Raw genomic sequence first — 17181 nt, forward strand, 5'->3', positions numbered from 1 at the left:
TTGTTGTAAAATAGAGACATTTTTGAGGAACATTAAGACTTGTCATAATTTTGCCAAATAAAACTCAGACTACTATAATAATATTCCCAGCATTTTTAAAGTTTTCTTATAAAATTGTGACTTTTGTCAAGTAAAACGATGACTCTTTTCATAAAACTGCCCAAATGTTAAGCTTTTCTTGTAACATCGCGACTGTAATTGAGTAAAATTCCAACTTTTATCATAACATTGCACAAATATTCAGTTTTTCCTGTAAAATTTTTTACTTGCATTGAGTAAAATTACGACTTTTATTATAAAAATGCGAATATTCACAGTTTTACTTGTGAAATTTTGACTTTTTTCTTTGGAAATTCCAACTCATTTTTCAAAACAAGCTTTTTTATATTTGCATAGTATGTATATATTATCAATGTTATAAATACACATCTTTATTGATCTAGAAAGGCTGGTCCTAAAGAGGGAGGCATTTTTCTCAGGTAATAATAATAATAATAATAATGGATTAGATTTATATCGCGCTTTTCTATTGTTATATACTCAAAGCGCTCACAGAGAAGTTGGAACCCATCATTCATTCACACCTGGTGGTGGTAAGCTACATCAGTAGCCACAGCTGCCCTGGGGTAGACTGACGGAAGCGTGGCTGCCAGTTTGCGCCTACGGCCCCTCCGACCACCACCAATCATTCATTCATCATTCATTCACCGGTGTGAGCGGCACCGGGGGCAAAGGGTGAAGTGTCCTGCCCAAGGACACAACGGCAGCGACTTTGATGTCCATAGGTGGGAAGCGAACTTGCAACCCTCAGGTTTCTGGCCCGGCCGCCCTACCCACTACGCCATGCCGCCCCAAGGTCTCAAGAAGGTAACAAATACAAGTGTGTGTGTGTGTGTGTGTGTGTGTGTGTGTGTGTGCGTGTGTGTGTGTGTGTGCGTGTGTGTGTGTGTGTGTGCGTGTGTGTGTGTGTGTCTGAATATTGGGACCTCTGCCATTGACACTGTTGTCCTTTAGTTGTTCGGCCTCACTTTACACGTTTCTGTTTTGCTCATTCTTTTGATCCCCATTTGTGTAAATACTACAAGTTAAACTATTAAAAAAAACACTCTTGCTCCACCTTATCTGTGAACTAAAAGCAGCACTATCACCTTCCACATTCTCTCTATCGCTATGTCTCCGCCCTCCCGTCTGCCCGTTTACCCGCTTTGTCTCAATTATCTGCCTTTCCCAGTCAGTCAACTCACGCGCCTTTCCCCCTTCACTTCCCCCTTCACATAAACGGAGTCTCCTCAAACTTTATGCACAGTGCAGCAGCAAGGTTTTATGTTGGGAATGATTTTGCAGGGTGAGTATGCGTGAGAGTCTCAGTGTGTGTGCCAGCGCCAAAGAACAGACTGAATGGTGTCCTGGTACGGTTTGTACAATTTAGAATAAAGCCATCTCTGTTATCATTCTAATGGACACATCTGCAGTACAACACGCTTCTTTGTGTCCAGCACAAACTATAAGAGCTACCGTAAATCAATCTCCATTCAGGCAGGCACGAGACATTGATACAACGTTGATACATGTGCTTTAAAATAGACCTATAAACAATGTTGCAAAAATAGTAGTATTTATAAATGGAGGCGATGATGTCTAACATTGGATCCACGTTGCTGGTTGGGAAATGACCGGATTTCAATGGTCAAATTAACGTGAAATAAACGTTGCCGAAAAGCATGTTATTTCAACGTTGTATTTGTGTTGTAGAATATTGGTTGGGAAATGACCAAATTCCAATGGTCAAATCAACGTCACGAGCTGACATTTAATTAAGCTTTACAAAGAGAATGTTTTTTTCAATGTTGTATTAACGTTGTAGTGCAGGGGTGTCAAACCCAAATACAGAGTGGGCCAAAATTTTAAACGGAACAAAGCCGCGGGCCAAAGTTGAACAAATTAATCTTTTAATCGGGACCCAAAGAAGTTTTGCATTGAATATTGAACAAGCAAGGCTTATATAACTTTATAGTGACATGCAAAATTGAGTTTCAAATAATAATAACAATATTTAAAAAAATATCAATGGCATTTTTAAAAAAAATTGAATGCCTCTTTTCTATTTGCAGCCTTCTGAGGTAAATATCAAAATAAACTTTTTCCACAGGCCAATAATATATTTGAAAGTAAAATAACAATAAGGAATGAATCAAACATTCAAGCCTTGAAGTAGCAAGAGAAAAAGAATGAATAAAACGTTAATTATTACTCAGTTTGTTACACCGATTTGCTTAAACAACGCTTATACAACCTAATAGTACAAAATCAACTTTCAAAAAAACATCACAGAAATTAAATTTAAATAAAAAATGTAATGCCTATTTTCCATTTGTAGCCTTCTAATGTAAATATCAACATTAACTTTTTCCACTAGCTAATAAATTTGAAAATAAAATAATGAGGTGGTCGGAGTTGGGGGGTGGCGGGGTTTGGTGGCAGCGGGGGTGGATATTGTAGCGTCCCGGAAGAGTTAGTGCTGCAAGGGGTTCTGGGTATTTGTTATGTTGTGTTCATGTCGTGTTTCGGTGCGGTTGTTCTCCCGAATTGTGTTTGTCATTCTTGTTTGGTGTGGCTTCACAGTGTGGCGCATATTTGTAACAGTGTTAACGTTGTTTATACGGCCACCCTCAGTGTGACCTGTATGGCTGTTCAATCAATGTTTATTTATATAGCCCTAAATCACAAATGTCTCAAAGGACTGTACAAACCACTACGACTACGACATCCTCGGAAGAACCCACATAAGGGCAAGGAAGACTCACACCCAGTGGGCAAATATGCCTTGCATTCACTTGTGTATGTGTGTGTGTACAAGCCGCATACATTATGTGACTTGGCCGGCACATTGTATGTATAGAGGAAAAGCGGACGTAACGACAGGTTGTGGAGAACGCTGAAGACAGTGCCTCTAAGGCACGACCCCAATATTGTTGTCCAGGGAGAAATTCGGTAGAATGGTTGCCCCGGGAGATTTTCGGGAGGGGCACTGAACTTCGGGAGTCTCCCGGGAAAATCAGGAGGGTTGGCAAGTATAAATATAAGCGGTGAATGCGGTGTTACAGAGGCACTGCCACTGTATAATCCTGGCGGGCCAGCTCTAATGTTAATTTGACATTGCCTCAAGGGCCAAATGAAATTAAACGGCGGGCCAAATTTGGCCCGCGGGCCAGAGTTTGAAACCCATGTTGTAGAATGTAGGTTGAAATATGGCCAAAATTCGATGGTGAAATTAACGTCACAGTCTGACATTGAATAAATGTTGTCAAAAAGTGTGTTGTTTAAAGGTTATAGTTGTGTTGTAGAATATTGGTTGGGAAATGACCAAGTTTCAATGGTCAAATTACAATCACAACCTGACATTGAATAAACGTTGTCAAAAACCATGTTGTTTCAACGTTGTATTTGTGTTGTAGAATATTAGTTGGGAAATGACCAAATTTCAAAGGTCTAATTATCGTCACAACTTGACATTGAATCAAAGTTTACAAAGAGCATGTTGTTTCACTGTTGTATTAACCTTCTAGAATATTGGTTGGGAAATGACCACATTTCAATGGTCAAATCAACGTCACAACCTGACATTAATAAATTTTGCCAAAAAATATTTTGTATTCGTGTTGTAGAATATTGGTTAGGATATGACCAAATTTAAATGGTCAAATCAACGTCACAACCCAACATTGAGTAAACGTTGCCAAAAAGCATGTTGTTTCAACATTGTATTTGCGTTGTAGAATTTTGTTTGGGAAATTACCAAATTTCAATGGTCAAATTAGCATCACAACCTGACATTGAAGAAACGTTGTCAAAAAGTGTGTTGTTTCAACATTGTATTTGTGTTGGAGAATATTGGTTGGGAAATGACCAGATTTCAATGGTCTAATTAACGTCACAGCCTAACATTGAATAAAAGTTACCAAAAACCATGTTGTATTTTTGTTTTGTATTATTGGAAAATTACCAAAATTCAATGGTCAAATTAACATCACAATCTGACATTGAATAAACATTGTCAAAAAGCGTGTGGTTTCAATGTTGTATTTGTGTTGTAGAATATTGGTTGGGAAATGACCAAATTTCAATGGTCAAATTACCGTCACAACCCGACATTGATAAACGTTGCCAAAAAACATTTTGTATTTGTGTTGTAGAATATTGGTTAGGAAATGTCCAACTTTCAATGGTCAAATTATCGTCACAACCCAACATTGAATAAACGTTGCCAGAGACCATGTTGTTTCAACGTTGTATTTGCGTTGTAGATGTTTAGTTGGGAAATGGCCAAATTTCAATGGTCAAATTAAAATACCAACCTGACATTGAATAAACATTGTCAAAAAGCATGTTGTTTCAAAGTTGTATTTGTGTTGGAGAATATTGGTTAGGAAATGACCAAATTTCAATGGTCAAATCAACGTCACAACCTGACATTGATAAACGTTGCCAAAAAAACATTTTGTATTCCTGTTGTAAAATATCGGTTAGGGAATGACCAAACTTCAATGGTCATATCAACGCCCCAACCCAACATTGAATAAATGTTGCCAAAGATCATGTTGTTTCAACATTGTTTTTGCGTTGTAGAATTTTGGTTGGGAAATTACCAAATTTCAAAGGTCAAATTAACATCACAACCTGACATTAAATAAACGTTGCTAAAAAGCATGTTGTTTCAACGTTGTATTTGCATTTTAGAATTTTGGTTGGGAAATTACCAAATTTCAATGGTCAAATTACCATCACAACATGACATTGAATAAACATTGTCAAAAAGTGTGATGTTTCAATGTTTTATTTGTGTTGTGGAATATTGGTTGGGAAATGACCAAATTTCAATGTCAAATCAACATCACAACCCCACGGCGTGGCGCAGTGGGGAGAGTGGCCGTGCGCAACCCGAGCGTCCCTGGTTCAATCCCCACCTAGTACCAACCTCGTCACCTCCGTTGTGTCCTGAGCAAGACACTTCACCCTTGCTCCTGATGGGTGCTGGTTGGCGCCTTGCATGGCAGCTCCCTCCATCAGTGTGTGAATGTGTGTGTGAATGGGTAAATGTGGAAGTAGTGTCAAAGCGCTTTGAGTACCTTGAAGGTAGAAAAGCGCTATACAAGTACAACCCATTTATCATTTAACCTGAAATTGATAAACGTTGCCAAAAAACATTTTGTATTCGTGATGTAGAATATCAGTTAAGAAATTACCAAATTTCAATGGTCAAATTATCGTAACAACCCAACATTGAATAGACGTTGCCAAAAACCATGTTGTTTCAACGTTGTATTTGCGTTGTAGATTTTTGTTAGGGAAAAGACTAATTTTCAATGGTCGAATTAGCATCACAACCTGACATTGAATAAACATTGTCAACAAAAGTGTGTTGTTTCAATGTTGTATTTGTGTTGTAGAATATCGGTAGGGAAATGACCAGATTTCAATGGTCAAATTAACGCCAGAGCCCAACATTGAATAAATGTTGCCAAAAACCATGTTGTATTTATGTTGTAGAATATTTGGAAATGACCAGAATTCAATGGTCAAATTAACGTCGCAGCCCAACATTGAATAAACAGTGCCGAAAAGTATGTTGTTTCAACTTATTTATGTTGTAGAATATTGGTTGGGAAATTACCACATTTCAATGGTCAAATTAAAGTCACAACCTGACTTTGAGTACCTTGTTTCAATGTTGTATTAACGTTATAGAATGTTGGTAGAAATATGGCCAAAATTCAATGGTCAGATTAACGTCACAACCCAACATTAAGATAAACGTTGCCGAAAAGCATGTTGTTTCAATGTTGTATTTGTGTGGGAGAATATTGGTTGGTAAATGGCCAAAATTCAATCAACAAATTAACGTCACAGCCCAACATTGAATAAACGTTGCCGAAAAGCGTGTTGTTTCAATGTTGTATTTGTGTGGGAGAATATTGTTTGGGAAATGACCAGATTTCAATGGTCAAATTATCGTCACAGCCTAACATTGAAAAAATGTTGCCAAAAACCATGTTGTATTTGTGTTGTACAATATTGGGAAATGACCAGAATTCAATGGTCAAATTAACATCACAGCCCAACATTGAATAAACATTGCCGAAAAGTATGTTGTTTCAACTTATTTATGTTGTAAAATATTAGTTGGGAAATAACCACATTTCAATGGTCAAATTAAAGTAACAACCTGACTTTGAGTACGTTGTTTCAATGTTGCATTAACGTTATAAAATGTTGGTAGAAATATGGCCAAAATTCAATGGTCAAATTAACGTCACAACCCAACATTAAGATAAACGTTGCCGAAAAGCATGTTGTTTCAACGTTGTATTTGTATTGGAGAATATGGATTGGTAAATGGCCAAAATTCAATGGTCAAATTAACATCACAACCTGACATTGAATAAACGTTGTCAAAAAGCATGTTGTTTCAACGTTGTATTTGTGTTGTAGAATATTGGTTGAAATAATACCATATTTTAATGGTCAAATCAACGTCCCCCACTGACAGTGATTAACGTCGTCAAAAAGCATGTTGTTTCAACATTGTATTTGTGTTTTAGAATATTGACTGGGAAATGACCACATTTCAATGGTCCAATAAACGTCCCAACCTTGACATTGAATCAAGGTTTACAAAGAGCATGTTGTTTAGATGTTGTATTAACGTTGTAGAATGTTGGTTGAAATATGGCCAACATTCCAACATTGATTAACGTTGTCAAAGAGCATGTTATTTCAATGTTATGTTTAAGTTGCTCAACGCCAGGACCTTAATTAAACAAGTTCCCAACGTTGTTTCAATGCCTTTTGCCTGCTGGGGTATTTTTATTTATACAAGATAAAGTATGCATGCAACAACAGTCTAAAAACAGTTGACTTTGCAATTCAAGTGAAAGATTCCTACTGTCCAAATCAGGTAATAAGAGAATAAAAGGCTTGTTCTGCTCCCTACGCCACTTCTGACCGTGGGTTACAATCCCTTGCTTTGATCGCCTCATATGATCCAAACATGCTGGAGGAGATTGGATGACACTCTCAAGGCACATGTCTTGTGGCCAGAGGGCACTTGCATGGCAGGAGTCTGCAATCTTGTCCCACATATGCATGCTGGGGTCCTGGGGGACTTGCACAATGCAGGTGGAGCGTACAAGAGCCCTTCTGTGTAGACTTTCAACGCAGATTTGTTGATAATTTTACACCCTTGGGATTGAATTTATGCCAGACTATAATTAGATTAGATGAAAAGTATCAAGTTATTTTCCACACGTTGTGCAAAACCCTAAACCAGTGAAGTTGGCACGTTGTGTAAATAGTAAATAAAAACAGAATACAATGATTTGCAAATCACTTTCAATTTATATTCAACTGAATAGACTGCAAAGACAAGATACTTAACGTTCAAACTGGAAAACGTTATTTTTTGCCAATATTTGCTCTTTTGGAATTTGATGCCTGCAACAGGTTTCAAAAAGCTGGCACTAGTGGCAAAAAAGACTGAGAAAGTTAAGGAATGCTCATCAAACCCTTATTTGGAACATTCCACAGGTGAACAGGCTAATTGGGAACAGGTGGGTGTAACCGTCAGTGTGTGAATGTGTGTGTGTGTGTGAATGGGTTAATGTGGAAATACTGTCAAAGTGCTTTGGGCTCCTTAAAAAGGGGTAGAAAAGCGCTATAAAAGTAGTGAAGTGAATTATATTTATATAGCGCTTTTCTCTAGTGACTCTAAGCGCTTTACATAGTGAAACCCAATATCTAAGTTACATTTAAACCAGTGTGGGTGGCACTGGGAGCAGGTGGGTAAAGTGTCTTGCCCAAGGACACAACGGCAGTGACTAGGATGACGGAAGCGGGAATCAAACCTGCAACCCTCAAGTTGCTGGCACGGCCACTCTACCAACCGAACTATACAACCCATTTATCATTTACCATAAAAGCAGCTTCCATGAAATGCTCAGTCATTCACAAACAAGGATGAGGCGAGGGTCACCACTTTGGGATTAAATGTGTGAGCAAATTGTCCAACAGTTTAAGAACATTTCTCAACGAGCTATTGAAAGGAATTTAGGGATTTCAACATCTACGGTCCGTAATATCATCAAAAGGTTCAGAGAATCTGGAGAAATCACCGCACGTAAGCGGCACTGCGATCCCTTAGGCAGTACTGCACCAAAAAGCGACATCAGTGTGTAAAGGATATCACCACACGGGCTCAGGAATACTGCAGAAAAAAACACTGTCAGTAAATACAGTTGGTCGCTACATCTGTAAGTGCAAGTTAAAACTCTACTATGCAAAGCCAAAAAGCCATTTATCAACACCGAAAAACACAGCCGGCTTCGTTTGGCCCGATCTCATCTAAGATGGACTGATGCAAAGTGGAAAAGTGTTCTGTGGTCTGACGAGTCCACATTTCAAATTGTTCTTGGAAACTGTGGACAATGTGTCCTCTGGAACGAGGAGGAAAATAACTATCAGGATTTGTATAGGCACAATATTCAAAAGCCAGCATCTGTGATGGTATGGGGGTGTATTAGTGCCCAAGGTATGGGTAACTTAAACATCTGTGAAGGCACCATTAATGCTGAAAGGTACATACAGGTTTTGGAGCGACATATTTTGCCATCCAAGCAACGTCTTTTTCATGGACGCCCCTGCTTATTTCAGCAAGACAATACCAAGCCACATTCTGCACGTGTTACAACAGCGTGGCTTTGTAGTAAAACATTGAAAATGTGTGGCGCATTATGAACCCCAAAATAGGATGACGAAAACCCCGGACTGTAGAACAACTTAAGCTGTACATCAAGCAAGAATGGGAAATAATGCCACCTCAAAAACTTAAAAAATGTGTCTCCTCAGTTCCTAAGTGTTTACTGAGTGTTGTTAAAAGGAAAGGCCATGTAACACACTGGTAAAAATTTATTTTTGCAATGTGTTGCTGGCATTAAATTCTAAGTAAATGGTTATTTGCAAAAAAAAAATCAGTTTCTCAGTTGGAATTAAATGTTTTGTTTGCAGTCTATCCAATTGAATATAAGTTGAGAAGGACTTGCAAATCATTGTATTCTCTTTTTATTTACCATTTACACAACGTGCCAACTTCACTAGTTTTGGGTTTTGTTTATCTGTATTATGACACCTAAAGACTTCCAAAGTTAACCAATAAACAGATATGATCAAAATAGTATCACTCTCAGAGATTCCCGAACCCTTTTGAGAGATAATGAGGAAGCCAGTCATTTAATCGTGTAACGTAGTGGTCGGGACCGCACACACTAAAAACTGTTGGGTTATTTTTTCTACCCAAATGCTGAATTGAGCCTTTTAGGTCATATTTTCGGGTTCTTTCTAAGGAGTTGGGAAGTTTTTATCACCCAACCAGTAACCCAACAATCTTCAAAGACTAAATATATGCAGTGTAGTTAAGTTCAAGTTAAAGTACCAATGATTGTCACACACACACCAGGTGTGGTGAAATTTGTCCTCTGCATTTGACCCATCCCCTTGATCAGCCCCTGGCCTTTCCTTTTAACAAGATTCAGTAAACCTTTGAGGAGACACATTTTTGAAGCATTTCAGGTGACTTTTTTTCCCATTATTGCTTGATGTACAGCTTAAGTTGTTCAACAGTCCGAGCTCTCCGTTCTGGTATTTTAGGCTTTGTATTACACCACACATTTTCAATGGGAGACAGGTCTGGATTACAGGCAGGCCTGTCTAGTACCTGCACTCTTTTCTATGAAGCCACGCTGTTGTAACACGTGGTTTGGCATTGTTAAAAAAAAAGTTAAAGTACCAATGATTGTCACACATACTACACTAGTTATGGCGAAATTATTCTCTGCATTTGACCCATCAGCCTTGATCACCCCCTGAGAGTGAGGGGAGCAGTGAGCAGCAATGGTGGCCATGCCCGGGAATCATTTATGGTGAATTAATCCCCAATTCCAACCCTTGATGCTTAGTGCTGGGTCCCGTTTTTATAGTCATTGGTATGACTCGGCCGGGGTTTGAAGTGCATTTGGTCTACAAAGAGAGTTTGAAAACTCCAAGTGGAAGTTTGTACCGAATTATCTGGACTATAAGGCGAACTTAAAATCCTTTTTTTTTTTCTTAGAACCCGACAGTCCGCCTTATAACTCAGTGCGGACTTTGTGACAACCTTTTTGCAACATGTTGCGGCCATTAAATTGTTAGTCAATGATTTCCAAAAAAAAAAAATTGTTCCTCAGTTGGAACATGAAGTATCTGGGAAGTCTTTGGGGCGGTATAGCTCGGTTGGTAGAGCGGCCGTGCCAGCAACTTGAGGGTTGCAGGTTCGATCCCCGCTTCCGCCATTCTAGTCACTGCCGTTGTGTCTTTGGGCAAGACACTTAACCCACCTGCTCCCAGTGACACCCACACTGGTTTAAAATGTAAAAATTGGATGTTGAGTTTCACTATGTAAAGCGCTTTGAGTCACTAGAGAAAAAGCGCTATATAACTTCACTTCACATTTTGTCTTTGCAGTTTATTCAATTGAATATAGGTCAAAAAAGATTTGCAAATCGTTGTATTCTGTTTTTACTTACGAAATACATGACGTGCCAACCTCAATGGTTGTGGGTTTTGTATATTGTTCAATCGTAACTGTCCTTGACCACTCACATAGACACCTAGCATTGGCTCTGGGCCATAGACCCCAAGGAAGAACATCAGCGGACAGAGTCATTGATCCACAGAGCTTCCCCCCAGGCCCTCAGTGCCATCACAGCCTACAACAAACACCCACCACTTTCACCACAGAACCAACCAATCGTTGGCAGACTCGGTGCTGGAGAATATCGCAGATAGCATTGGGGTTATACAGGGTTGGGACTTTGAGGGCTCACAATCCGCAGGATGTATTCCTGCAAAAGCATGCATTGTGCTTCAACCAAGAGCGGATACATACCCAATGCACGAGTGCCTGCGAGTGGAAAAGCCGCCATGCATCTTCCTCGAGAAGCGAGAGTCTTTGTTCATCATTTTATCGCGACGTTGAGGTCAAAACAACAATTTGGAAATGTGAGGGAGAAACTGCTGCAAAAAGCCCCCGCATACTCTGGAGGGGGGAAAAAATAGCTTTACATTCTGTGTGGTACTAGGTTATGTCACCAGGAGACAGAACCCCTTTGACGGGACTCTGGGAAACAATAGAGCAAAGCACAACAGTCTCGTGAATTCTGTCAGGATTTGAGCTGAATTCAACATCAAGTCAGGCCTTGTGAGTCCGTCCCTCGAATTTCCGTGCCGAATCAACGGGCTCCGAGTGAATCAAGGTGGAAACTCAATTTATGGTCCGGGCATGACTTTTGGGTCCATTTGTTTTCAGGGAAGAGAAGGAGGCAGAATTGTTCAGCACTTGCCTAAAAAGGCAAAGAGCGTTGGCGGCCAGAGACCTCACATCACAGAGCGCTGGCGTCTCGTCTCGGACATGAGAAAGATGGGTTTAGGGGTCAAACCCAACCAAGTGTGTCACTGAGGAAGGTGTGAGACCTTAATACTCAAGCAGAAATAATACTCATTGTTCAAAGTCTCCCAACAAATAATGTTAACACAAGGTTCCTTTCAGCAACAGGCCATGCAGAGTTAACCTTAGTGGGGGAAAAGTGAGCTGGAAGAGTGTTTATAATCCCATCGGATGCTCCTCGCAGCGGAGCGTCCCACGAAGTCCTCGTCAAGAGGGGCTGCACAAGCGTCTGCTCTCTCGTCTCTTCTCTCCTGAGAGTGGTGGGACCAAACTTGGCTTGAAACAACAAACAACACTATCTCCCCCCCGAGTGTGAGAGAGACACTGAGGGGGGAGCGAAGGGGTGGGGTGCAGCCCCGCTGAGCGAAGCAGAGAGAGAAAGAACAAACGGGACGGACAGCGAGGGCAGACACATCTACGGGCATCGCTTAAAAAAGCTGAGAGGTACAAGTGTAAGCGGAGTGACTTTATATAAATATGACACTAAAAAAAGATCCTGAACAAGTTTTGTTCCTCCCCTTTAAAACCAGTCCACTTTTCTCTTTTTGTGTGAGCAATCTGCCTTCAAGCCAGCAGTAATACCAGTGCACTGGGCAATCAATACTTCAATATTGCATGTGTGGACCTTTATTTTTAAAAACAAAAACAAAAGTTGAGCTATTTCTTCTCTTTAATATTGAATTATTCTCCCATGCAATCACATAATCCCACAACAATTTAACTAGCTGTCAACACAACTTTCACAACAAATTTGAAAAGTTTAACAGATTACTCTTCATTTACAATTGAAGTTAAAAAGTGGCTTTGGAGCAATCAAAGCTGCTCACACGGTCACTAAGGTGGGCACTATGTTTGGCAGATCAACTTGATGTGTATTATATTTATCCGTGACAGCATTTTTGTTGCAATTGTGAGGTGTGTCTGTTAAAATCATGGTTGTCTTTACAAATGATGACAGATGTGAACAAGAGCATGTATTGTCTTTGTGTGATGATGTAAATTAGATGTGGTTGCATTGTATATTAAGTATACGTCCATGAAAGGGCATTTTATGACTTTTCTTAATTTGATTACCTGATATGGTACGATTTTATTGTCATAATTTTATTGCATGATTTTTGTATCCCTTTAATTTAGGTAGCCAGGGACTGCAGATAGAAATTAGCTATTTACCAATCGTCTGGTACAGAACATATCTGCCTTTGAGCTTATTGTTTCTGTGCATTGTGCCTTCAAATAAAGACTAAACTAGGAATCATATCCAAAACATACAAACTACTGAACATTGCAACGTTTGCAAGCAAACTGTTTTCAAAGGGCTTCTGTTCAAATGTAATGCCCGTCACTACCGACTTCGGCTATGATAACTCTTAAAGGGGAACATTATCACCAGACCTATGTAAGCGTCAATATATACCTTGATGGTGCAGAAAAAAGACCATTTATTTTTTTAACCGATTTCCGAACTCTAAATGGGTAAATTTTGGCGAATTAAACGCCTTTCTGTTAATCGCGCTTGAGGCGATGACGTCAGAATGTGACGTCGCCGAGGTAACACACCCGCCATTTTCATTTTCAACACATTACAAACACCGGGTCTCAGCTCTGTTATTTTCCGTTTTTTTGACTATTTTTTGGAACCTTGGAGACATCATGCCTCGTCGGTGTGTTGTCGGAGGGTGTAACAACACTAACAGGGAGGGATTCAAGTTGCACCACTGGCCCGAAGATACGAAAGTGGCAAGAAATCTGCCGCCAGACCCCCATTGAATGTGCCGGAGTGTCTCCACATTTTACCGGCGATGCTAAGACAGACATGGCACAGAGATGTATGGATAACCTGCAGATGCATTTGCAACGATAGTCAACGAAATCACAAAGGTGAGTTTTGTTGATGTTGACTGCCAGCTAATCGATGCTAACATGCTATGCTAATCGATGCTAACATGCTATTTACCGGCGGTGCTAAAGCAGACATGGCACAGAGATGTATGGATAACCTGTAGATGCATTTGCAACTATATTACGTTTCCTCCCACCCACATTTCATGCGAAAAAAACACTTACCAATCAACGGATTTAAGTTGCTCCCGTGTCAAAAGATGCGAAAGTCCTGATCGTTTGGTCCGCACATTTTACCGGCGATGCTAACACAGCTATACGGCCATGCTATGGCTATGAATTCGCTCAATAGCTTCAGTTTCTTCTTCAATACTTTCATACTCCAACCATCTGTTTCAATACATGCGTAATCTGTTGAATCGCTTAAGTCGCTGAAATCAGAGTTTGAATCCGAGCTAATGTCACTATATCTTGCTGTGGTATTCCCATTGTTTGTTTACATTGGCAGCACTGTATGACGTCACAGGCAAATGGCCAGTGTCTTCGCAGAGAGCAAAAATAAGGCACTTTAAAGCTTTATTTAGGGATATTCCGAGACCGGTAACATTTTGAAAAAAACTTCCGAAAATACAACAAGCCACTGGGAACTGATTTTTATTGTTTTTAACCCTTTTGAAATTGTGATAATGTTCCACTTTAAGAATGATTTAGCCTTAGCCTCGTGTCAGCCACATTAACCCACCGTTTAAGGTTCTGCCTCCTCGGATAAATTTTTACACAGGTAAGTGCACCGTGTGTTTCTTGAATCTCCGGCTCTTAGCTCTTTATGGACTCATTGACTGTTTACAAACTGAGTTTGGAGAGGAAGTGAAGTCAGAAACACAGGAAGAACGCGCCACAGCCAGCTTCATAACCACGGGTTTCGTAACTCCGAGATAACCACTGGAAAGATGGAAGCGAATAATCCAGACATGACCGTGTTTCTCCTCCTTCTACATGTACAGACGCTTGTGGAAATCACAGATCACTACCTTAAGAGGAAGCGATTGCAGCTATTTGGGATACAACACTTCTCAGACGGCTAGAGGACTTTCGAATGTCCAGGTCAGCTGTGGTTCTACTTACCGAAAAACTTTGCCCATTTGTCGAAAGGAAGAAAACGAGAATGCGAGCTCCCGTGGATGTGACAAAAAAAAGGGAACGTGTGCTTTGTATTACCAGGTCCTCGAGGGACGACTATGGAAAACAGCAAATGCCTTTGGACTGGCAAAGCAGACTGTATCAGTTAATGTCTGCGATGTGTGTGAAAACGTCTAGGTCCAAAGTATACAAAGTCACCAAAAAGGAATGGACAAAGAAGGTGAAGGCAAAAGAGTGAGGAGTGTCATGATCAGATATCTAAATACCTATATTGATTGTTGTGAAATGTTCTTTATCACATTTTTTACTTCCACATGTCCATTTAAGATTTGATTAATTTATGACGTCTCAGGTGTGATCCACTACAATAGGGCATCCTTGCCAACGATCCTGATTTTCCCGAGAGACTCCCGGATTTCAGTGCCCCTCCCGAAAATCTCCCGGGGCAACCTATTTCCCGAATTTCTCCCGATTTCCACCCGAACAACGATATTAGGGGCGTGCCTCAAAGGCACTGCCTTTAGCGTCATCTCTCCCACCTGAAAAGGAGACTATTATATAAGGCCCTATTATCCATAGGTTTATGTATAACCCATAAAGTAAGCAGGCACGGAGCTATTTCTTAGCGTGCTTTTATTCCAGCTGGCACGTTAATACACTGACACACAGCATCTAGTTTCCCATCATTCATTGCTTCAAAACTACGGCAAGTAGTAATGTCCAAAAACAAAACATAAACGAAGCAGAAGAACGAAGAAGAGACATGGCATCGACGAGTAAGAAAAAAAAGTTTGCAACTTCCAAAATGATTGGAAAAAAATGATTTCAATTCATCCAGGACAGCTCAAAGGGGAAGAGGTATGCTGCCTGCAAATTTTGTAGATCCGAATTCTCCATAGAAAACACAGTATACATATATAAACACAGTATATATATATATATATACAGTATATATATATATATATATATATATATATACATACATGTATATATATACATAAATATATATATATATATATATATATATATACACATACATATATAGATACATATATATATACATAAATATATATATATATACACATACATATATATACACATTCATATATATATACATACATATATATATACACATTCATATATATACATTCACACACATACATATATATACATACATACAAATGCGTGTGTATATATATATATATATATACACACACATATATATATACTGTACATATACATACATACATATACATACATATATATACATACATACATATATATATATACAAACATACATATATACATACATATATATACACATACATGCATATATGTACACATACATACATACATACATATATATACACATACATATATATACACATACATACATATACACATACATACATATATATATATATATATATATATATATATATATATATATATATATATATATATATATATATATAAATATATATACACACACATACATATATATATATAAACTTCAGTGACGTGCACTCAGGGGAGGCAGGTGAGGCGGGGCCTCACGTCCCATCATGAAAAGAAAAAAAACGTAAAAAGAAAAACAATTTTTTTATTGTTTTATGTATCAAGTGATTATACTATAAAGTTATTTTCCATTTAACTTCACCAGTTTCAGATTATTTTTATTCAAAATTGCTGAATTTTCACATTTGCCATTCAAATACTGAGAAGAGACTTGCGGTGAGTCACCAGCCAGTTGAGCCTCACCATGGATTGCGCAATGACTCGGCTAACTGCTGTGCAGTGAGACCGTATTGCTATGTGAATTATATTATACATTTCCATAAATTAGTTAGCTGATGTATATAATGTACAGTGTATTTTGTCAACAACTGTATGTGTGTAATGGATTTCTTGTGCTGACCAATCATAAAACGCCTGCGAAGACGCACTGTGTGAAGCTCGCAGTAGACTTCTATAAACAAGTTATTGATGCTTTTGTTCAAAAGGAGCGGCGCATGAACTTCATTTATGAGTAAAGGTAAGACCAGAATAACGTTATTTTTATTAAATGTGCTTTTTTTGTTTGCTACAGTTTGTATGTGTAACGTTAAAGTTAAGTTAAAGTACCAATGATTGTCACACACACACTAGGTGTGGTGAAATGTGTCCTCTGCATTTGACCCATCCCCTTGTTCACCCCCTGGGAGGTGAGGGGAGCAGTGGGCAGCAGCGGCTGGGAATCATTTTTGGTGATTTAACCCCCAATTACAACTATTAATGCCGAGTGCCAAGCAGGGAAGAATGCTGGTATGAGCTTTTAAACAAAATACCTTAACTGCTGCCAATCAAATGGTGAATAAGATACTCTTTAGGGTTCATATGTTTGTAAATCTGACTGTGATGAAGTCAGTGCCTCACCAGCCATGAACCTCACCGCACGTCACAGATATACATACATATATACACACATACATACATATATATACACATGTATACATATACACATATATACACACATATATACTGTATACACATACACATATATACACACATATATACTGTATACACACATATATATTGATATATATATACACATATATATATATTTCGATATATATATATCGATACTTACACACAAATATATACATATATATATACTGTATATATAC

General features: G+C 38.9%; 1 protein-coding gene and 1 long non-coding RNA gene across 4 annotated transcripts in view; one reads left to right on the forward strand and one right to left on the reverse strand.

Annotated features, from left to right (window-relative positions):
* pde4ca (phosphodiesterase 4C, cAMP-specific a) overlaps nt 1–17181 on the reverse strand; it is a 154930-nt gene that overhangs the window by 113234 nt on the left and 24515 nt on the right. The window contains exon 1 of one of the 3 annotated variants that reach the window (XM_061919793.1): nt 10976–11846. The exons of the other annotated variants lie outside the window; for them this stretch is intronic. Coding sequence (XP_061775777.1) covers nt 10976–11049 — 74 coding nt within the window. The 5' untranslated portion in view covers nt 11050–11846. Of the gene's footprint in view, nt 1–10975; nt 11847–17181 lie in introns of those variants that run through there. 3 annotated transcript variants of the gene reach the window in all.
* On the forward strand, nt 1257–12771 carry LOC133568087 (uncharacterized). Its single transcript, XR_009809532.1, has 3 exons — nt 1257–1345; nt 11396–11550; nt 11636–12771. It is a non-coding gene; the product is annotated as an uncharacterized LOC133568087 (long non-coding RNA).

This window comes from Nerophis ophidion, linkage group LG14 (genome assembly GCF_033978795.1).
Source record: "Nerophis ophidion isolate RoL-2023_Sa linkage group LG14, RoL_Noph_v1.0, whole genome shotgun sequence".
Classification (NCBI taxonomy): domain Eukaryota; kingdom Metazoa; phylum Chordata; class Actinopteri; order Syngnathiformes; family Syngnathidae; genus Nerophis; species Nerophis ophidion.